The sequence below is a fragment of the Diorhabda sublineata genome, chromosome 8 (genome assembly GCF_026230105.1).
Source record: "Diorhabda sublineata isolate icDioSubl1.1 chromosome 8, icDioSubl1.1, whole genome shotgun sequence".
Taxonomy (NCBI): domain Eukaryota; kingdom Metazoa; phylum Arthropoda; class Insecta; order Coleoptera; family Chrysomelidae; genus Diorhabda; species Diorhabda sublineata.
This window is the reverse complement of record NC_079481.1, coordinates 31,609,422-31,632,870: the sequence shown is the minus strand read 5'-3', so window position 1 is coordinate 31,632,870 and position 23,449 is coordinate 31,609,422. Positions and strand designations below refer to the sequence as shown.

At 35.8% G+C, this 23,449-nt stretch overlaps 1 protein-coding gene across 1 annotated transcript in view; it reads right to left on the bottom strand.

Annotated features, from left to right (window-relative positions):
• LOC130447956 (uncharacterized) overlaps window positions 1–23,449 on the bottom strand; it is a 93,766-nt gene that overhangs the window by 12,864 nt on the left and 57,453 nt on the right. The window contains exon 7 of the mRNA XM_056785037.1: window positions 3,311–4,103. Coding sequence (XP_056641015.1) covers window positions 3,311–4,103 — 793 coding nt within the window. The remainder of the gene's footprint in view (window positions 1–3,310; window positions 4,104–23,449) is intronic.

Below are 23,449 nucleotides of genomic sequence, written 5' to 3'. Positions count from 1 at the left end.
GCGAATAAGTTTGACATTTTTGGTATTACAGGTTGCTGCAATTTTAGTAGAGTAATTTCTCAATAGATGGTTTTTGAAAAACTTTATGAAGATTCCAATAATCATGTTAATTAAAATATAACGAAATACCTAACAAGTTAATGCTTGGAATATTTTTTATTATTATTTAAAAAGAATAATAGTCCAGTAAAATTAGACTTAACAGATGTCGCCTACTTCGTAGTTTCCGCGAATAAGTTTGACATTTTTGGTATTACAGGTTGCTGCAATTTTAGTAGAGTAATTTCTCAATAGATGGTTTTTGAAAAACTTTATGAAGATTCCAATAATCATGTTAATTAAAATATAACGAAATACCTAACAAGTTAATGCTTGGAATATTTTTTATTATTATTTAAAAAGAATAATAGTCCAGTAAAATTAGACTTAACAGATGTCGCCTACTTCGTAGTTTCCGCGAATAAGTTTGACATTTTTGGTATTACAGGTTGCTGCAATTTTAGTAGAGTAATTTCTCAATAGATGGTTTTTGAAAAACTTTATGAAGATTCCAATAATCATGTTAATTAAAATATAACGAAATACCTAACAAGTTAATGCTTGGAATATTTTTTATTATTATTTAAAAAGAATAATAGTCCAGTAAAATTAGACTTAACAGATGTCGCCTACTTCGTAGTTTCCGCGAATAAGTTTGACATTTTTGGTATTACAGGTTGCTGCAATTTTAGTAGAGTAATTTCTCAATAGATGGTTTTTGAAAAACTTTATGAAGATTCCAATAATCATGTTAATTAAAATATAACGAAATACCTAACAAGTTAATGCTTGGAATATTTTTTATTATTATTTAAAAAGAATAATAGTCCAGTAAAATTAGACTTAACAGATGTCGCCTACTTCGTAGTTTCCGCGAATAAGTTTGACATTTTTGGTATTACAGGTTGCTGCAATTTTAGTAGAGTAATTTCTCAATAGATGGTTTTTGAAAAACTTTATGAAGATTCCAATAATCATGTTAATTAAAATATAACGAAATACCTAACAAGTTAATGCTTGGAATATTTTTTATTATTATTTAAAAAGAATAATAGTCCAGTAAAATCAGACTTAACAGATGTCGCCTACTTTGTAGTTTCCGCGAATAAGTTTGACATTTTTGGTATTACAGGTTGCTGCAATTTTAGTAGAGTAATTTCTCAATAGATGGTTTTTGAAAGTCTTTATCAAGATTCCAATAATCATGTTAATTAAAATACAACGAAATACCTAACAAGTTAATGATTGGAATATTTTTTATTATTATTTAAAAAGAATAATAGTCCAGTAAAATTAGACTTAACAGATGTCGCCTACTTTGTAGTTTCCGCGAATAAGTTTGACATTTTTGGTATTACAGGTTGTTGCAATTTTAGTAGAGTAATTTCTCAATAGATGGTTTTTGAAAAACTTTATCAAGATTCCAATAATCATGTTAATTAAAATACAACGAAATACCTAACAAGTTAATGATTGGAATATTTTTTATTATTATTTAAAAAGAATAATAGTCCAGTAAAATCAGACTTAACAGATGTCGCCTACTTTGTAGTTTCCGCGAATAAGTTTGACATTTTTGGTATTACAGGTTGCTGCAATTTTAGTAGAGTAATTTCTCAATAGATGGTTTTTGAAAAACTTTATGAAGATTCCAATAATCATGTTAATTAAAATATAACGAAATACCTAACAAGTTAATGATTGGAATATTTTTTATTATTATTTAAAAAGAATAATAGTCCAGTAAAATTAGACTTAACAGATGTCGCCTACTTCGTAGTTTCCGCGAATAAGTTTGACATTTTTGGTATTACAGGTTGCTGCAATTTTAGTAGAGTAATTTCTCAATAGATGGTTTTTGAAAAACTTTATGAAGATTCCAATAATCATGTTAATTAAAATATAACGAAATACCTAACAAGTTAATGCTTGGAATATTTTTTATTATTATTTAAAAAGAATAATAGTCCAGTAAAATTAGACTTAACAGATGTCGCCTACTTCGTAGTTTCCGCGAATAAGTTTGACATTTTTGGTATTACAGGTTGCTGCAATTTTAGTAGAGTAATTTCTCAATAGATGGTTTTTGAAAAACTTTATGAAGATTCCAATAATCATGTTAATTAAAATATAACGAAATACCTAACAAGTTAATGCTTGGAATATTTTTTATTATTATTTAAAAAGAATAATAGTCCAGTAAAATTAGACTTAACAGATGTCGCCTACTTCGTAGTTTCCGCGAATAAGTTTGACATTTTTGGTATTACAGGTTGCTGCAATTTTAGTAGAGTAATTTCTCAATAGATGGTTTTTGAAAAACTTTATGAAGATTCCAATAATCATGTTAATTAAAATATAACGAAATACCTAACAAGTTAATGCTTGGAATATTTTTTATTATTATTTAAAAAGAATAATAGTCCAGTAAAATCAGACTTAACAGATGTCGCCTACTTTGTAGTTTCCGCGAATAAGTTTGACATTTTTGGTATTACAGGTTGCTGCAATTTTAGTAGAGTAATTTCTCAATAGATGGTTTTTGAAAGTCTTTATCAAGATTCCAATAATCATGTTAATTAAAATACAACGAAATACCTAACAAGTTAATGATTGGAATATTTTTTATTATTATTTAAAAAGAATAATAGTCCAGTAAAATTAGACTTAACAGATGTCGCCTACTTCGTAGTTTCCGCGAATAAGTTTGACATTTTTGGTATTACAGGTTGCTGCAATTTTAGTAGAGTAATTTCTCAATAGATGGTTTTTGAAAGACTTTATCAAGATTCCAATAATTATGTTAAATAAAATATAACGAAATACCCAAGGCGTTAAATCTTAGAAGATCTTTTATTATTATTCAATGAGAATGATAGTCCAGTCAAATTAGACTTTTTCCAAAAAGAAAATTACAAAAACGTTCCGGAACCGGGAATCCGCTTGAAAGTTAGCTAGTGACGAAAAAACTATGTCGTTTTTTTCAATTTTTGACGTAAAAAATTGATGTAAATTAATGAGTAACCTACAGTTCCGCAGATTTTTGTGAAACCTACAACTATTTCATACATTTAAGTTCTTCGGAGCATTAGTTTTTACACGAAATAAGAAAAACCATGTTTTGACCTAAACAATTCCAACAAAAGTTATAAGTGACTGATAGAACCGAATATTTTTTTAAACTTTGACATTATTTTACATTTTAAACGTGACGATCGATCGACCCATCTGTTTAAGCATATTATTTATGAAGAAGCAGTGACCGACTTACCATTATGTGTTTGTAAATCTAGTCTAAGTTTCGTACTGGTTATCGGCGTATGACTTTGGCTTTCCGATAAAGTGACCGGCGTCTGCGGCGAATCCAAAGGTCTCGTACCTACAAAACTACTTTCCACCCAACACAGTTTCTGACTACCCCTCGGACTAACCGAACTCGATCTTTGACTAGCAGTTTCCTGGCTATCGTAACTTCTATCTCTGGCATCTTCCGGCCTTAGACCGCTCACGTAATGTACGATGGCGGAAGTTACTTCTTTTATAGAGGTTTGTATTTCGGGACTTTCTTGTTGGGCGGTAGCATTCTGCGCCGATAATAACGAACTGGCCAAACGTTCCGCTGGGGTTCTAGGTCTACTGAGTCGCTCTTGGGACCTCCAACCTAAATAAGGTTGTCTGTAACTGAAGCTCGATCTGGCCGATGAAGGAGAGATGCTTCCATTCGGTTGTCTGGTGTTGAAACTCGATCTGGTAGAGGCGCAAGGCGACGAAGCCGTCGAGTTTAGCTTCGACGTCGACCACCGCACGAACGGTTGATTCAACGGCGTCGGGGAAACGATTGGGGAGAAAGTATTTGATCCTAAACTGCTCAACGATGTTGTTTTACTTCCCGTTCCGTTCCATCGGGTTTCGCGAGTCGATTGTTTTTTTAGTAGGAATCCTTCTCGGGGTAGCGGGGATTGTTTGTACCATTCAGGAAGGGTGAGTTTTTGCAAGGAACGCTGAACTCGCAGTTGATGTTCAGACATTACTCTCTCCCCTTTTTGAAGTTCATTTTCGGGCGGCTGCAATAAACCAAAAAAAAAAAAAAAGATAATTACGCAATTGAAACTTCAAAATTTCATGTTGTGATCGGACGAATGGTTCAAAGTAAACCTTAACTTCATTAAACTCATGAAAAAAGGTTTTGAAAACGCGTACGTGTACAGTAGATCCAGTAGACCAAAAATTTTAAAAATTAATGTTTTAAATCAGACTCTTGAAAGTGAAAGGGATCTCTAAAGATGATAGGGTTGTGAAATATATATTTTACGTTTAATTACCTTCCCTATACTTGAATAAATTACAATTAAAATTGTTGGTATTTGCATTTTAATCATAATAAATAAATAAAAAGATAATTACGCATCAGCTTTGTTGAATGTGATTTTTATGAACCTCATTATGTTACAACATTACTGGTATTATCTAATTGGAATCAATGGGTGAAATATTTAGTGCTACTAATAAATCGATGACATCATTTGATAAGATAAGAAAAGAAAGATTGGGAAAGTTTCAAAATTCGATAGAATACTAACTGCTGGTCCCAGAAGTACCCTTCCCAACAAAGAAAACAAAAAATTATAATGGTAATGAGCTTGTGGATTGTCTTGATGAAACAACATTTTTTCTTAGCCAAATGCGGCCGTTTTTGTTTGATTCCTTGGTTCAAACGTTGCAATACTCGCCGTTGATAGCTATTCCTTTTTCAAGATATTCAAAATGAAAATTATCCCACGCCTATCCCAAAAAACCGACGTCATGACCGACTCTCCCTTTTCAATACATTATTTCGATTGTATTTTGTCTTTATTTCAGTGAAACGTTGCCAAACTTGGGTGCTTTCAGTCGACGATCACCCAACACCTCTTTTTGGATTATCTTCCAACGTTCGTTCCATTTGGTCGACCATTGCGTTGCTGGTGTCTTCGCAGGTCTCGTCGAAACTCTACTACCCAATATTATAACCGTCAATAACGAACCCATCAAAAAACCGACGTCATGACCGACTCTCCCTTTTCAATACATTATTTCGATTGTATTTTGTCTTTATTTCAGTGAAACGTTGCCACACTTGGGTGCTTTCAATCGACGATCATCCAGCACCTCTTTGTGGATTATCTTCCAACGTTTCTCGAGTCGTCGTTCCATTTGGTCGACGATTGCGTTGCTGGTGTCTTCGCAGGTCTCGTCGAAACTCTACTACCCAATATTATAATCGTCGATAACGAACCCATCAAAAAACCGACGTCATGACCGACTCTCCCTTTTCAATACATTATTTCGATTGTATTTTGTCTTTATTTCAATGAAACGTTGCCAAACTTGGGTGCTTTCAATCGAGGATCATCCAGCACCTCTTTGTGGATTATCTTCCAACGTTTCTCGAGTCGTCGTTCCATTTGGTCGACGATTGCGTTGCTGGTGTCTTCGCAGGTCTCGTCGAAACTCTACTACCCAATATTATAATCGTCGATAACGAACCCATCAAAAAACCGACGTCATGACCGACTCTCCCTTTTCAATACATTATTTCGATTGTATTTTGTCTTTATTTCAATGAAACGTTGCCAAACTTGGGTGCTTTCAATCGACGATCATCCAGCACCTCTTTGTGGATTATCTTCCAACGTTTCTCGAGTCGTCGTTCCATTTGGTCGACGATTGCGTTGCTGGTGTCTTCGCAGGTCTCGTCGAAACTCTACTACCCAATATTATAATCGTCGATAACGAACCCATCAAAAAACCGACGTCATGACCGACTCTCCCTTTTCAATACATTATTTCGATTGTATTTTGTCTTTATTTCAATGAAACGTTGCCAAACTTGGGTGCTTTCAATCGACGATCATCCAGCACCTCTTTGTGGATTATCTTCCAACGTTTCTCGAGTCGTCGTTCCATTTGGTCGACGATTGCGTTGCTGGTGTCTTCGCAGGTCTCGTCGAAACTCTACTACCCAATATTATAATCGTCGATAACGAACCCATCAAAAAACCGACGTCATGACCGACTCTCCCTTTTCAATCCATTATTTCGATTGTATTTTGTCTTTATTTCAGTGAAACGTTGCCAAACTTGGGTGCCTTCAATCGACGATCATCCAACACCTCTTTTTGGATTATCTTCCAACGTTCGTTCCATTTGGTCGACCATTGCGTTGCTGGTGTCTTCGCAGGTCTCGTCGAAACTCTACTACCCAATATTATAACCGTCAATAACGAACCCATCAAAAAACCGACGTCATGACCGACTCTCCCTTTTCAATACATTATTTCGATTGTATTTTGTCTTTATTTCAGTGAAACGTTGCCACACTTGGGTGCTTTCAATCGACGATCATCCAGCACCTCTTTGTGGATTATCTTCCAACGTTTCTCGAGTCGTCGTTCCATTTGGTCGACGATTGCGTTGCTGGTGTCTTCGCAGGTCTCGTCGAAACTCTACTACCCAATATTATAATCGTCGATAACGAACCCATCAAAAAACCGACGTCATGACCGACTCTCCCTTTTCAATACATTATTTCGATTGTATTTTGTCTTTATTTCAATGAAACGTTGCCAAACTTGGGTGCTTTCAATCGACGATCATCCAGCACCTCTTTGTGGATTATCTTCCAACGTTTCTCGAGTCGTCGTTCCATTTGGTCGACGATTGCGTTGCTGGTGTCTTCGCAGGTCTCGTCGAAACTCTACTACCCAATATTATAATCGTCGATAACGAACCCATCAAAAAACCGACGTCATGACCGACTCTCCCTTTTCAATCCATTATTTCGATTGTATTTTGTCTTTATTTCAATGAAACGTTGCCAAACTTGGGTGCTTTCAATCGACGATCATCCAGCACCTCTTTGTGGATTATCTTCCAACGTTTCTCGAGTCGTCGTTCCATTTGGTCGACGATTGCGTTGCTGGTGTCTTCGCAGGTCTCGTCGAAACTCTACTACCCAATATTATAATCGTCGATAACGAACCCATCAAAAAACCGACGTCATGACCGACTCTCCCTTTTCAATCCATTATTTCGATTGTATTTTGTCTTTATTTCAGTGAAACGTTGCCAAACTTGGGTGCCTTCAATCGACGATCATCCAACACCTCTTTTTGGATTATCTTCCAACGTTCGTTCCATTTGGTCGACCATTGCGTTGCTGGTGTCTTCGCAGGTCTCGTCGAAACTCTACTACCCAATATTATAATCGTCGATAACGAACCCATCAAAAAACCGACGTCATGACCGACTCTCCCTTTTCAATACATTATTTCGATTGTATTTTGTCTTTATTTCAGTGAAACGTTGCCACACTTGGGTGCTTTCAATCGACGATCATCCAGCACCTCTTTGTGGATTATCTTCCAACGTTTCTCGAGTCGTCGTTCCATTTGGTCGACGATTGCGTTGCTGGTGTCTTCGCAGGTCTCGTCGAAACTCTACTACCCAATATTATAATCGTCGATAACGAACCCATCAAAAAACCGACGTCATGACCGACTCTCCCTTTTCAATACATTATTTCGATTGTATTTTGTCTTTATTTCAATGAAACGTTGCCAAACTTGGGTGCTTTCAATCGACGATCATCCAGCACCTCTTTGTGGATTATCTTCCAACGTTTCTCGAGTCGTCGTTCCATTTGGTCGACGATTGCGTTGCTGGTGTCTTCGCAGGTCTCGTCGAAACTCTACTACCCAATATTATAATCGTCGATAACGAACCCATCAAAAAACCGACGTCATGACCGACTCTCCCTTTTCAATCCATTATTTCGATTGTATTTTGTCTTTATTTCAGTGAAACGTTGCCAAACTTGGGTGCCTTCAATCGACGATCATCCAACACCTCTTTTTGGATTATCTTCCAACGTTCGTTCCATTTGGTCGACCATTGCGTTGCTGGTGTCTTCGCAGGTCTCGTCGAAACTCTACTACCCAATATTATAACCGTCGATAACGAACCCATCAAAAAACCGACGTCATCACCGACTCTCCCTTTTCAATCCATTATTTCGATTGTATTTTGTCTTTATTTCAGTGAAACGTTGCCAAACTTGGGTGCTTTCAGTCGACGATCACCCAACACCTCTTTTTGGATTATCTTCCAACGTTCGTTCCATTTGGTCGACCATTGCGTTGCTGGTGTCTTCGCAGGTCTCGTCGAAACTCTACTACCCAATATTTTACCGTCGATAACGAACCCATCAAAAAACCGACGTCATGACCGACTCTCCCTTTTCAATACATTATTTCGATTGTATTTTGTCTTTATTTCAGTGAAACGTTGCCACACTTGGGTGCTTTCAATCGACGATCATCCAGCACCTCTTTGTGGATTATCTTCCAACGTTTCTCGAGTCGTCGTTCCATTTGGTCGACGATTGCGTTGCTGGTGTCTTCGCAGGTCTCGTCGAAACTCTACTACCCAATATTTACCGTCGATAACGAACCCATAATAGGATCTAGTTCATACTATAGATACTAAACAACGTGGGGTGTTCAAACTCGAAACATACGCTGGGTACTAGCAACTATGGCCATCTCTAGGTCAGGGCAGGTACTTCTGGGACCATCCTCGTAGTACTATTGTAATAATAATAATGTAATACAAAAATAATGATATCTGGGTAATCATATCCAATTGAGGGGGATTTAAGAGAGAAAACGCGGATGTTTGACAGACAAGGCAAAAATAAGAATCCAGAACAAATGCGCATACGGTAAGACGGAAACAATAAAAACAGCGATGAGGAAGATTTAAAAAAGCTTCAAAGAAACTCAGAATGTTAGAGAAGACAAGACGAAAGATTTAGAAACCAAATAAACCTCAACTGGAGGCTAAATATTCGAAATTCAAAACAAATAAAAAGAGGATTGTCGTTTGGAAAAAAAAGTCGATTCTCATAATTTTTCTTACATAATATCAGCCGTAGCACGCAAATTTACGAAATATCTATCGAATGAATAATATTAACTTTATACAACCCTTGACCTATATATTCAATTATCAGAGGTTATAAAAACAATACGAGGAATTTTTTGAAATTTACATTGAAAGTAACATACATAAATTTCATCGGTTGACATGTTTAATACACTCTCACCAACTTGTTATCACTAGAGAATAAAAAAAATCACACGCGCTTATCATTAACGTAATAAATCAGAAACGTTTAAACTTTTCGATTGTTTTTTCCATTCCAAAATTTTCGTTCACCACCGAGGTATATCGACGCTATTTTCACGCTTAGTTCTGAGGCAAAATTAGCGATAACAACGACTGGTATCATTACTACGAGTACAAAATTGACCTTCGTCAGTATTATCATTCAGGGGCGTGTTTGAAGGGGATTTTAATTGAATAATAATCAGCTTATTATATCGTCTGCGATATTAAGGTGAAACATAGTTTATTCGGTAGATAAACAGCGTCAGAATGAATTAATGATAACGCACTTTTATAATTACGAGGTATATCCGCAATGTTCTGACTCTGAAACAACCTGTAGTCGACTTGTTCTTTGTAATACTTCTTAATGATGTCTAATAATCCGAAATAGCAGCCCGTCACAACCTAAAGACTTCCTTGCAGAGGACGACGCTCCAGCAATAAGAAATTCGGCGCTCACAGCGACGAATTCGCTTCGTACAACGGGTTATGTGGCAACCACGCCAGATTCAACGTCTTTCGACTGACGGACCGAAGTTGCCTTTCTTTAGAACCTTCACGGTGTTAACTTAATCCTTTTCGATATACCTAGTAGCACGTTTCAGGAAAAACCAACGTAACTACATCCCTCTACCTTCTACAATGTTTCATGACACACGTACGAGACACGCGAAACGTTTTGGATCGAAGTTTTTTAATCGGGACAATGGAGCGAGTAGATTTCTAATATCTAGATCTCTATCGGACCTACGCTGCTCCCAGAGATTTGGCACGCGCGACTAAGCGTGTCTATATTTTTGTGGATATGGTTTTGTTGGTATCTTGATTTGATTCTTATTTTGAAATTCGTGACAATATAATTGATATTCCGGTTAATTTATAGTAAAAACTGTTTCCAGTACCTCAAACGAATGCTCTAGATACGGGGTGTAATGAAGAAGTTGAAAAAATAAATTCGAAAATAGAATTTATTTGTACGTCTATGGTTTCTATTGTTATTAATATAATCGAACTACAATTAATTAGTTTTTAAAATTCGTTAGAGTTCGTGATAACTGAACCGGATAACGTCCCATTTTTAACTAATTGAATTATCTGTTCAACGTCACACAATTACTAAAACGTAAAACTTTACGCACTAGTTCGTTAAGAAACATACTTTAAGCAGTAGAGCGTAAAAAACGTATTATTAAGGTCCGAGTAGTGTTGAAGCTCACACGCGGGAGGTCCCAGGTTCAAATCGCACTTATCTAGAGATGGAGATGGGTCGGGTAGGGATAAGAATTTTGGCATACATAAAATCGACGAGAGCGGATTTATCCGGGGGTGATTATGCACTTTCGGCCAATGTCTTTGGAATTTAGAAGAAGCAACTTACTTTATCAGAAAGCTTAGACGTGGAGCTTAAAATTCACACCTTTACTTTGTAGGACTCCGGGAAATTTGGTCGAATCGAATTTTCCGGACTTTCCGGGGAGTAAAAGCCGCGTACTTACGATTTAAATTGTCAAAAACATCCCGGCGAAAGATCTAGTTGCCTTTGGACTTTGTAAATGGTGCTTGTTTGAGAGTTTTGGTATTTCCAATAAATTTTTATTGAAAAACTGAATGGACGTCACAAAAACATTCACACAACAACTTTCAAAAGTTTGAAATATTCTGCCCACAGACGCCATATTAGAAAATGCACAAGTGAATTGTTTGTTATATTCATAGACTGTACCATATTAAAAGGTTGTGCTTTGAAAAATCACACGAACGTAAATACGTCACAAAAACAATCACACAACAACTTTCAAAAGCTTGAAATATTCTGCCCACAGACGCCATATTAGAAAATGCACAAGTGAATTGTTTGTTATATTCATAGACTGTACCATATTAAAAAGTTGTGCTTTGATAAATCAAACGAACGTAAATACGTCACAAAAACAATCACACAACAACTTTCAAAAGCTTGAAATATTCTGCCCACAGACGCCATATTAGAAAATGCACAAGTGAATTGTTTGTTATATTCATAGACTGTACTATATTAAAAAGTTGTGCTTTGAAAAATCACACGAACGTAAATACGTCACAAAAACATTCACACAACAACTTTCAAAAGTTTGAAATATTCTGCCCACAGACGCCATATTAGAAAATGCACAAGTGAATTGTTTGTTATATTCATAGACTGTACTATATTAAAAAGTTGTGCTTTGAAAAATCACACGAACGTAAATACGTCACAAAAACATTCACACAACAACTTTCAAAAGTTTGAAATATTCTGCCCACAGACGCCATATTAGAAAATGCACAAGTGAATTGTTTGTTATATTCATAGACTGTACCATATTAAAAGGTTGTGCTTTGAAAAATCACACGAACGTAAATACGTCACAAAAACATTCACACAACAACTTTCAAAAGCTTGAAATATTCTGCCCACAGACGCCATATTAGAAAATGCACAAGTGAATTGTTTGTTATATTCATAGACTGTACTATATTAAAAAGTTGTGCTTTGAAAAATCACACGAACGTAAATACGTCACAAAAACATTCACACAACAACTTTCAAAAGTTTGAAATATTCTGCCCACAGACGCCATATTAGAAAATGCACAAGTGAATTGTTTGTTATATTCATAGACTGTACCATATTAAAAGGTTGTGCTTTGAAAAATCACACGAACGTAAATACGTCACAAAAACATTCACACAACAACTTTCAAAAGCTTGAAATATTCTGCCCACAGACGCCATATTAGAAAATGCACAAGTGAATTGTTTGTTATATTCATAGACTGTACCATATTAAAAAGTTGTGCTTTGATAAATCAAACGAACGTAAATACGTCACAAAAACATTCACACAACAACTTTCAAAAGCTTGAAATATTCTGCCCACAGACGCCATATTAGAAAATGCACAAGTGAATTGTTTGTTATATTCATAGACTGTACTATATTAAAAAGTTGTGCTTTGAAAAATCACACGAACGTAAATACGTCACAAAAACATTCACACAACAACTTTCAAAAGTTTGAAATATTCTGCCCACAGACGCCATATTAGAAAATGCACAAGTGAATTGTTTGTTATATTCATAGACTGTACCATATTAAAAGGTTGTGCTTTGAAAAATCACACGAACGTAAATACGTCACAAAAACATTCACACAACAACTTTCAAAAGCTTGAAATATTCTGCCCACAGACGCCATATTAGAAAATGCACAAGTGAATTGTTTGTTATATTCATAGACTGTACCATATTAAAAAGTTGTGCTTTGATAAATCAAACGAACGTAAATACGTCACAAAAACATTCACACAACAACTTTCAAAAGCTTGAAATATTCTGCCCACAGACGCCATATTAGAAAATGCACAAGTGAATTGTTTGTTATATTCATAGACTGTACTATATTAAAGAGTTGTGCTTTGAAAAATCACACGAACGTAAATACGTCACAAAAACAATCACACAACAACTTTCAAAAGCTTGAAATATTCTGCCCACAGACGCCATATTAGAAAATGCACAAGTGAATTGTTTGTTATATTCATAGACTGAACCATATTAAAAAGTTGTGCTTTGAAAAAACACACGAACGTAAATACGTCACAAAAACATTCACACAACAACTTTCAAAAGCTTGAAATATTCTGCCCACAGACGCCATATTAGAAAATGCACAAGTGAATTGTTTGTTATATTCATAGACTGTACCATATTAAAAAGTTGTGCTTTGAAAAAACACACGAACGTAAATACGTCACAAAAACATTCACACAACAACTTTCAAAAGCTTGAAATATTCTGCCCACAGACGCCATATTAGAAAATGCACAAGTGAATTGTTTGTTATATTCATAGACTGTACCATATTAAAAAGTTGTGCTTTGATAAATCAAACGAACGTAAATACGTCACAAAAACATTCACACAACAACTTTCAAAAGCTTGAAATATTCTGCCCACAGACGCCATATTAGAAAATGCACAAGTGAATTGTTTGTTATATTCATAGACTGTACTATATTAAAAAGTTGTGCTTTAATAATAATAAGGGAATAGAGAAATAGAGCACGATACAAAAAATTAGAAGAAGCACATCTAACATTTGACAGACATAGCTATACTGTAATTTACTTTGTATCTCGTCGAATTTACGCGATCTATATCTATGGTTGGGTTAGGTTCTTCTTCTCTTTTACGAAATCATAAAATTTTACGGTAACAACTTCAGTTTCCAACAACTAAAAATATTGTAAATGTTTTTCTTATTTATTCACGTTCTCCCTATTCGTGAGGTGAATTTATAAACACTTTACTACTACACTTAACTAATTTATTAAATTCTTCGGTCACTTTTTTATATCTATTCATTATAAACCGAACTAACTGCGCTAAACAAACTCGTTTATATAACCAAAACGAAGTTCTCAAAAACAACAGACTTTCCTATAAATAAAAAAACGAACATCAAACGAATACCGGGTATATCAAAGGTGTCGCTCGCCTTCGCCGAATTTTAGAATTGTTTTGTAGCCCAACAGGGCCGGCTCCGGGACCCACATCGGGTACTTATTCGCGAAGCGTTATAATTCAGCGTTTATAATAAATACACAAAAGCATCGTAGTTTATTTGCACAGTATGTTTCCAACTTCCGCGCCAGATATGTTGATTTTCACGTTATAAATACCATTTTATGTTTACTTTAAACGTTTAATCGTCTAAAAAGTTATTATTCGACACGAGTAATGCGCATTTATCATAATTGCGAATGTACTGGCCTCAAGGTACGTTCTAATAATAAATGGGAAGTCGGGGAGAACGAAACAGAGAACGTGGTCCGCCTGCCTCACTTCGGACGCTTTTAACCGTTCCATATGTTTCATTTTATTATTTCAAATAAGCGTTGTCGTCGTTATTCTGAGATACGGTTTTGTTTATCGGAGAAAATGTTTATTTTAGGGGGAATCGTTTCGCGCCCCTTTGATCTATTTAAAAATTTAAATAATCTATAACACATTGAACAATGTGTCTTTTTCCAGTTTTCGGGTTTCACTCTTTTTTTTTTGAAAAACAATCCACTGATTCGAGTCGAAAAAACGAAGAAGCAATCAACAAAATTAGATATGACGACAACACCAACAATAAACATCCTCCAGACGTATCTCGGAACGACAGTAAAGGAAATACGATCACGGATGGAAAGAGCTCGAGCTGCTTTGAACAGAAACCATTTTCCATCAATGATATTTCTGTTTTGTTCCATGGTGTATAAGCTTGGACCACGAGATCGAGGCTACTTGGTCTGGATATTGCTTAGACCATTAAACCATCGGTTCCCAAATGTTTCTTTTTTCATATAGCTCCATAAAAGTTTCGCTGGATCCGATGGACCTCCAGTTGCATTACTACCAATTTCCAAACCACGTCAAATAATGGAGATTAGATCTATCTATGGAAACTTGAGTTGTAGTTGAGTTTCGACGACGAATTCAACCAGAATTCGAAAAAAAAAAAGTTTTAATGAATATGTCTGCTTAAAAATCAGGTTTTCTCACAAATCAAGATCTTCACTTTCCAGAAACTCTAAAACCGAGTCGAAAAATCAATGAAATTTCGATAAACATGCACCTTTAGCCCTCTAGGCCTCCGTCGAGTCTGCTGTGGATCCCTGGTGGTCCACCAGGATCACTTTGGGTGTAGAGGATTCAGGTTTTCTCACTTCACTTTCCAGAAACTCTAAAACCGAGTCGAAAAATCAATGAAATTTCGATAAACATGCACCTTTAGCCCTCTAGACCTTCGTCGAGTCTGCTGTGGATCCCTGGTGGTCCACCAGGATCACTTTGGGTGTAGAGGATTCAAGTTTTCTTACTTCACTTTCCAGAAACTCTAAAACCGAGTCGAAAAATCAATGAAATTTTGATAAGACATGCACCTTTAGCCCTCTAGACCTCCGTCGAGTCTGCTGTGGATCCCTGGTGGTCCACCAGGATCACTTTGGGTGTAGAGGATTCAGGTTTTCTCACTTCACTTTCCAGAAACTCTAAAACCGAGTCGAAAAATCAATGAAATTTCGATAAACATGCACCTTTAGCCCTCTAGACCTTCGTCGAGTCTGCTGTGGATCCCTGGTGGTCCACCAGGATCACTTTGGGTGTAGAGGATTCAAGTTTTCTTACTTCACTTTCCAGAAACTCTAAAACCGAGTCGAAAAATCAATGAAATTTCGATAAACATGCACCTTTAGCCCTCTAGACCTCCGTCGAGTCTGCTGTGGATCCCTGGTGGTCCACCAGGATCACTTTGGGTGTAGAGGATTCAGGTTTTCTCACTTCATTTTTCAGAAACTCTAAAACCGAGTCGAAAAATCAATGAAATTTCGATAAACATGCACCTTTAGCCCTCTAGACCTCCGTCGAGTCTGCTGTGGATCCCTGGTGGTCCACCAGGATCACTTTGGGTGTAGAGGATTCAGGTTTTCTCACTTCATTTTTCAGAAACTCTAAAACCGAGTCGAAAAATCAATGAAATTTCGATAAACATGCACCTTTCGACCTCTAGACTTCCGTCGAGTCTGCTGTGGATCCCTGGTGGTCCACCAGGATCACTTTGGGTGTAGAGGATTCAAGTTTTCTTACTTCACTTTCCAGAAACTCTAAAACCGAGTCGAAAAATCAATGAAATTTCGATAAACATGCACCTTTAGCCCTCTAGGCCTCCGTCGAGTCTGCTGTGGATCCCTGGTGGTCCACCAGGATCACTTTGGGTGTAGAGGATTCAAGTTTTCTTACTTCACTTTCCAGAAACTCTAAAACCGAGTCGAAAAATCAATGAAATTTTGATAAGACATGCACCTTTAGCCCTCTAGACCTCCGTCGAGTCTGCTGTGGATCCCTGGTGGTCCACCAGGATCACTTTGGGTGTAGAGGATTCAAGTTTTCTTACTTCACTTTCCAGAAACTCTAAAACCGAGTCGAAAAATCAATGAAATTTTGATAAGACATGCACCTTTAGCCCTCTAGACCTCCGTCGAGTCTGCTGTGGACCCCTGGTGGTCCACCAGGATCACTTTGGGTGTAGAGGATTAAGTTTTCTTACTTCACTTTCCAGAAACTCTAAAACCGAGTCGAAAAATCAATGAAATTTCGATAAACATGCACCTTTAGCCCTCTAGACCTCCGTCGAGTCTGCTGTGGATCCCTGGTGGTCCACCAGGATCACTTTGGGTGTAGAGGATTCAGGTTTTCTCACTTCATTTTTCAGAAACTCTAAAACCGAGTCGAAAAATCAATGAAATTTCGATAAACATGCACCTTTCGACCTCTAGACTTCCGTCGAGTATGCTGTGGATCCCTGGTGGTCCACCAGGATCACTTTGGGCGTAGAGGCTTGAACCACAACTGAGGATGCTTTAAAATAACTGGAATCGTTTCAAAAGTGGATATATCGGCGTTAATTGAAAATATCCTGGACGTGGCAAACCACTTACATGGAAGTAACAGACATAAATCTTAAACTGGAGTATATCCGAACCAACTGCGCAAGTCTTTCAGCCATGAATTTTGTCTACGGTCGACCGACCGTTCTACTTCGATCTTCCCTTCTATTATATGTCCTAGGTACTGCAACTGTCTCTCCTCGATTGCCGTGAGAATTTACCCATTCGCTGTATGATCTCTATGTTTGTCCTATGTTCCGCAGCATTCCACATTTTCTTCTCTGTGACCGCATTCATGGTCCAACCTTTCTGGTCCGGAGTTTTAGGTTGCGGTTTGCCAGAAGTGTCCTCGTGTTGTTCAGGGTCTCCGCGCTCGCTCAATTCTTGATCTGATTTCGATTTTTCGGTCGCACTTTTGGTTGACGAGGTATCTTAGAGATGACGCTTGTCCAACGATCTCTCCAGGAGTCTTAGAGTCGGATTTTGGACGTGCTCATACGTACAACTTTTGGAGTTGATTGTCCAAGGCGCAGAACTTAGGAGAAGGCGGCCATCTATGTAGGAACGTAGTAAACAAATAGTCAACGTTTAACAAGTCGATTGTTTATTGTTAAAAGTTTTTCTTTCAAGATTGAATAAAAAAATTCCTGTGCAGTTGGTTAAAACTCGTATTATTCGTAAAAATATTTTATCGGACTATCTGTTGAATCTCAAAGTATGAAAGTTGTTATTAACGGTCATTATATTAATAATAATAGGGAGCTTTCACTTTTCACTTATTCGAAGTTTCTTTACCTCCTTCGTTCGAGATATGGGAGCGGAAACACGTGGGCATGCGAGCGAAGTCGATAAAAAAGAAACCTGCAATCTATCAGTTGGGTATGGATAACTGCACCGATTTTACAATTTTAATCTACCAAACACTGTCATTTTCAACTTTAAAATTGTGTTTTTAAAAAAAAAAATGACTAAGAGGGTTTACGATGAGAAAAAAAAGGAATTTTTTTAGAATCCTTCGAGGTTAACCAGGGAAATGGAAAGAGCGTTCAAAAACCACGGGTTTATATTAAAGTTACATAAAAAAAAAACTCCCACCTCTTCCCCCAACGCCACGTGGCTCGGCGTAGTATTTGAGCTAATCCCCCCCCCTCTTAGCTACGCGGTTCATGGTTTATTTGAATAGAAATACAAAAATAAACGATAAATAAATCAATTATATACTTTTTTTGCCATATTTCTGGTCCTCATCATCAAAAAACTGAACCAAGTGCTATTGAAGGATGAAAATCAGATGGTGCCGGATCGGGGCTGTATGCGGGACGTGGCATCACTTCCCAGCCAAGCTCCAATAGTTTCCAACGAGTTGCTCGAGATGTTTAAGGCTTCAGTTTCATCAATTGTTGACAGTAAACATGAGAATTGATAGTTTGTAATACCACAAATCGACAGCACGAGCTTGTTTTGTCGTTTTTCAGGTTTCGACGCGGTTTGTGCTGGTTCGTAGTTCGAGCTACGTGGAACCTTCTCCATCGCCAAAAAGGGTCGATTCTTTGTGTTTGATGAAGTTCTTTCAATTGTTGAGGTACCCAAATATCAAGTCCAAGACATTTCAAATGTTCTGATGACTTTGGTGGCTTTCGTTTCTGCACTAGTCGCTTCCAAAGTTACGTCGATGCGACCAGTACCGCGTGAAAAACATAAAGCTCGGAGATTTTGGTAAATATGAAACCGAATGGCTAATGGCAGATATCGAGGATTATCTATTACAACATTTGTGCAGTTTTCCGTAGCGAATTTCGATTGGAGGTTGACGTTGCACACCTACTTCTCAATAATAAGGTTCTGTTTTCACGGGATACTTAACGGAAGATTTGTAATTAGTGCGTATACAAGATATAATGGGCGTACAAATATGTCGGACCATAAAATTTTATGGACCGGAGATGAGTTGTCGAAGTCGGTATGAAAGATTGCTTTCAAGTTAAGGATTGATTTAAACAGTTGGTATTTTGTACTTGAACGATGGTAATTCGAGTTTTAAGATTGGAAATAATTACTCGCGTCCACAAACAAATCAAACAGCAGCATATGTATGTATTCTAATGTCAATAAAATATTTATTGCTTGTGCTCGGAAGTTATTTTTATTTTTGGGGGGCTAAAGTGAGGTTGGACGAACGTTAATGTCGAATCAAATACACGAATTTTTTCTTTTTCCTTCAATTTTTGTAGTATTATACGTGGTCTAGTATTTCACCGCACTATATGTAAAATTCGACGCACGAATCCTACTGACTGCGCCAGTTATAAATTTAACTTTCCGAAAAAATTCGTTTTTATAAACTTTCTTCTAATTTTTAAAGTCGAATCGGCGCTAAACGGCATAATAATCGCGATTGTGGGAGTGGTTAAATCAAAAATGATGAAAAATCTGCTTTGTAACGATTTAGACATCACCAGGAAGGAAAAATTGTGATGATAAACTTTTCCTTCATTTGGTAACGTATTTAGAATAATCGCCACATATATATGACGTTTTTATATCAAATATACGAATTTTTTCTTCAAGTTCATTTTCTTCTTCCTTCTTTTCTTCAATTTTTGTAGTATAATACGTAGTCTAGTATTTCACCGCACTATATGTAAAATTCGACGCACGAATCCCACTGACTGCGCCAGTTATAAATTTAACTTTCCCAAAAAATTCGTTTTTATAAACAGTTTACAATTTTATAACGAACTTAATTAATTTCACGATCGAATTGACTAAAATTCATTGATTTTCGACAATCCCATTTTATAGTAAAATAAACGCTGACACATGTTTACAAAATATGATCTTTTTACGTCTTAATTTTTTATAAAAATCTAGATTTTTCGTCATATAACATCTCCATCCATAAGAAACAAAAATAAAGGAAGTATTTTTCAAGTCCTGTCCTGTAGTTTTCTTCTTTCTTAAAGTTCATTTTCTTCTTCCTTCTCTTCTTCAATTTTTGTAGTATAATACGTGGTCTAGTATTTCACCGCACTATATGTAAAATTCGACGCACGAATCCTACTGACTGCGCCAGTTATAAATTTAACTTTCCGAAAAAATTCGTTTTTATAAACTTTCTTCTAATTTTTAAAGTCGAATCGGCGCTAAACGGCATAATAATCGCGATTGTGGGAGTGGTTAAATCAAAAATGATGAAAAATCTGCTTTGTAACGATTTAGACATCACCAGGAAGGAAAAATTGTGATGATAAACTTTTCCTTCATTTGGTAACGTATTTAGAATAATCGCCACATATATATGACGTTTTTATATCAAATATACGAATTTTTTCTTCAAGTTCATTTTCTTCTTCCTTCTTTTCTTCAATTTTTGTAGTATAATACGTAGTCTAGTATTTCACCGCACTATATGTAAAATTCGACGCACGAATCCCACTGACTGCGCCAGTTATAAATTTAACTTTCCCAAAAAATTCGTTTTTATAAACAGTTTACAATTTTATAACGAACTTAATTAATTTCACGATCGAATTGACTAAAATTCATTGATTTTCGACAATCCCATTTTATAGTAAAATAAACGCTGACACATGTTTACAAAATATGATCTTTTTACGTCTTAATTTTTTATAAAAATCTAGATTTTTCGTCATATAACATCTCCATCCATAAGAAACAAAAATAAAGGAAGTATTTTTCAAGTCCTGTCCTGTAGTTTTCTTCTTTCTTAAAGTTCATTTTCTTCTTCCTTCTCTTCTTCAATTTTTGTAGTATAATACGTGGTCTAGTATTTCACCGCACTATATGTAAAATTCGACGCACGAATCCTACTGACTGCGCCAGTTATAAATTTAACTTTCCCAAAAAATTCGTTTTTATAAACTTTCTTCTAATTTTTAAAGTCGAATCGGCGCTAAACGGCATAATAATCGCGATTGTGGGAGTGGTTAAAGCAAAAATGATGAAAAATCTGCTTTGTAACGATTTAGACATCACCAGGAAGGAAAAATTGTGATGATAAACTTTTCCTTCATTTGGTAACGTATTTAGAATAATCGCCACATATTTATGACGTTTTTATATCAAATATACGAATTTTTTCTTCAAGTTCATTTTCTTTTTCCTTCAATTTTTGTAGTATTATACGTGGTCTAGTATTTCACCGCACTATATGTAAAATTCGACGCGCGAATCCTACTGACTGCGCCAGTTATAAATTTAATTCTCCCAAAAATTCGTTTTTATAAACAGTTTACAATTTTATAACGAACTTAATTAATTTCACGATCGAATTGACTAAAATTCATTGATTTTCGACAATCCCATTTTATAGTAAAATAAACGCTGACACATGTTTACAAAATATAATATTTTACGTCTTAATTTTTTATAAAAATCTAGATTTTTCGTCATATAACATCTCCATCCATAAGAAAAAAAAATAAAGGAAGTATTTTTCAAGTCCTGTCCTGTAGTTTTCTTCTTTCTTAAAGTTCATTTTCTTCTTCCTTCTCTTCTTCAATTTTTGTAGTATTATACGTAGTCTAGTATTTCCCCGCACTATATGTAAAATTAGACGCACGAATCCTACTGACTGCGCCAGTTATAAATTTAACTTTCCGAAAAAATTCGTTTTTATAAACTTTCTTCTAATTTTTAAAGTCGAATCGGCGCTAAACGGCATAATAATCGCGATTGTGGGAGTGGTTAAAGCAAAAATGATGAAAAATCTGCTTTGTAACGATGTAGACATCACCAGGAAGGAAAAATTGTGATGATGATAAACTTTTCCTTCATTTGGTAACGTATTTAGAATAATCGCCACATATATATGACGTTTTTATATCAAATATACGAATTTTTTCTTCAAGTTCATTTTCTTTTTCCTTCAATTTTTGTAGTATTATACGTGGTCTAGTATTTCACCGCACTATATGTAAAATTCGACGCGCGAATCCTACTGACTGTGCCAGTTATAAATTTAATTCTCCCAAAAATTCGTTTTTATAAACAGTTTACAATTTTATAACGAACTTAATTAATTTCACGATCGAATTGACTAAAATTCATTGATTTTCGACAATCCCATTTTATAGTAAAATAAACGCTGACAAGTTCATTTTCTTCTTCCTTCTCTTCTTCAATTTTTGTAGTATTATACGTGGTCTAGTATTTCACCGCACTTTATGTAAAATTCGACGCACGAATCCCACTGACTGCGCCAGTTATAAATTTAATTTTCCCAAAAAATTCGTTTTTATAAATTTTTTTGATCCGAAAAAACACAGTTTACAATTTTATGAGCGAATTTGCTGTTTTTTTAGTACGCGAAATATCCTTTTTTATGCTGATAAACCATTTAGAGACATCATTTTCAATGCGACAATGGAAGACGAAATCCTGGATCCTGGATACCAAGACAATGCACCTTTATTTGTGTTGTCGACAATCCCATTTTATAGTAAAATAAACGCTGACACATGTTTACAAAATATGATCTTTTTACGTCTCAATTTTTTATAATAATCTAGATTTTTCGTCACATAACATCTCCATCCATAAGAAACAAAAATAAAGGAAGTATTTTTCAAGTCCTGTCCTGTAGTTTTCTTCTTTCTTAAAGTTCATTTTCTTCTTCCTTCTCTTCTTCAATTTTTGTAGTATTATACGTAGTCTAGTATTTCCCCGCACTATATGTAAAATTCGACGCACGAATCCTACTGACTGCGCCAGTTATAAATTTAATTTTCCCAAAAAATTCGTTTTTATAAATTTTTTTGATCCGAAAAAACACAGTTTACAATTTTATGAGCGAATTTGCTGTTTTTTTAGTACGCGAAATATTTTTTTGTATGCTAATATACATTATTTTCAATGCGACTATGGAAGACGAAATCCTGGATCCTGGATACCAAGACAATGCACCTTTATCTGTGTTGCAGCATGCACTTTGTATCCTGTGACTTTTGTCTAATATTTAAAGTCGAATCGGCGCTAAACGGCATAATAATCGCGATTGTCGGAGTGGTTAAAGCAAAAATGATGAAAAATCTGCTTTGTAACGATGTAGACATCATCAGGAAGGAAAAATTGTGATGACGATAAACTTTTCCTTCATTTGGTACATATATATGACGTTTTTCGTAATTGTTGTTATGCTGTTTACATAGGACAAAAATCTCGATATTTTAAAAATAGATTAACAAGTCATCAATATGAAAAGAAAAAGAAAATACGATTAAATACAAGAAAAAGAGAATTTTTAGAAATGGTTGACGTATTAGAAAGCTGTTTGAAAATAAAAAAGACCCAAACAATTTTCGTGGAATTTATAATTGTGTGAATAACTTTCCTTTTGAAAATTATCTTTGCTTCTCTCTCTGTTGTCGGTTTTTTCAACATACTTTCCATTATATTGGATGCAATTGCAAACTTTGCAATAAGTTTTTTTTCCCTTTTTCAATATAGTCAATGAAAATTATCCCAAAAAAAACCGACGCAATAACCTTGTTCGCATATGGAACGGTCTTTGCTTTCTTTGAACCCGATCCTCCCTCTTCAGTCCATTGTTTTGATTATTCTTTTGTTTCCGGTGTAAAGTGATGGATCCACGTTGGTTATGAAACGTGGCGCCCATCTTGCGCACAGTTTCCTCGGATCGAAATTTGCGATGTACCGCACTTGTTGATTTGGCTACTATGTCTGCTAGCTGGCGCGTTCTTAGTCGACGATCTAGGTCAAGCCAGA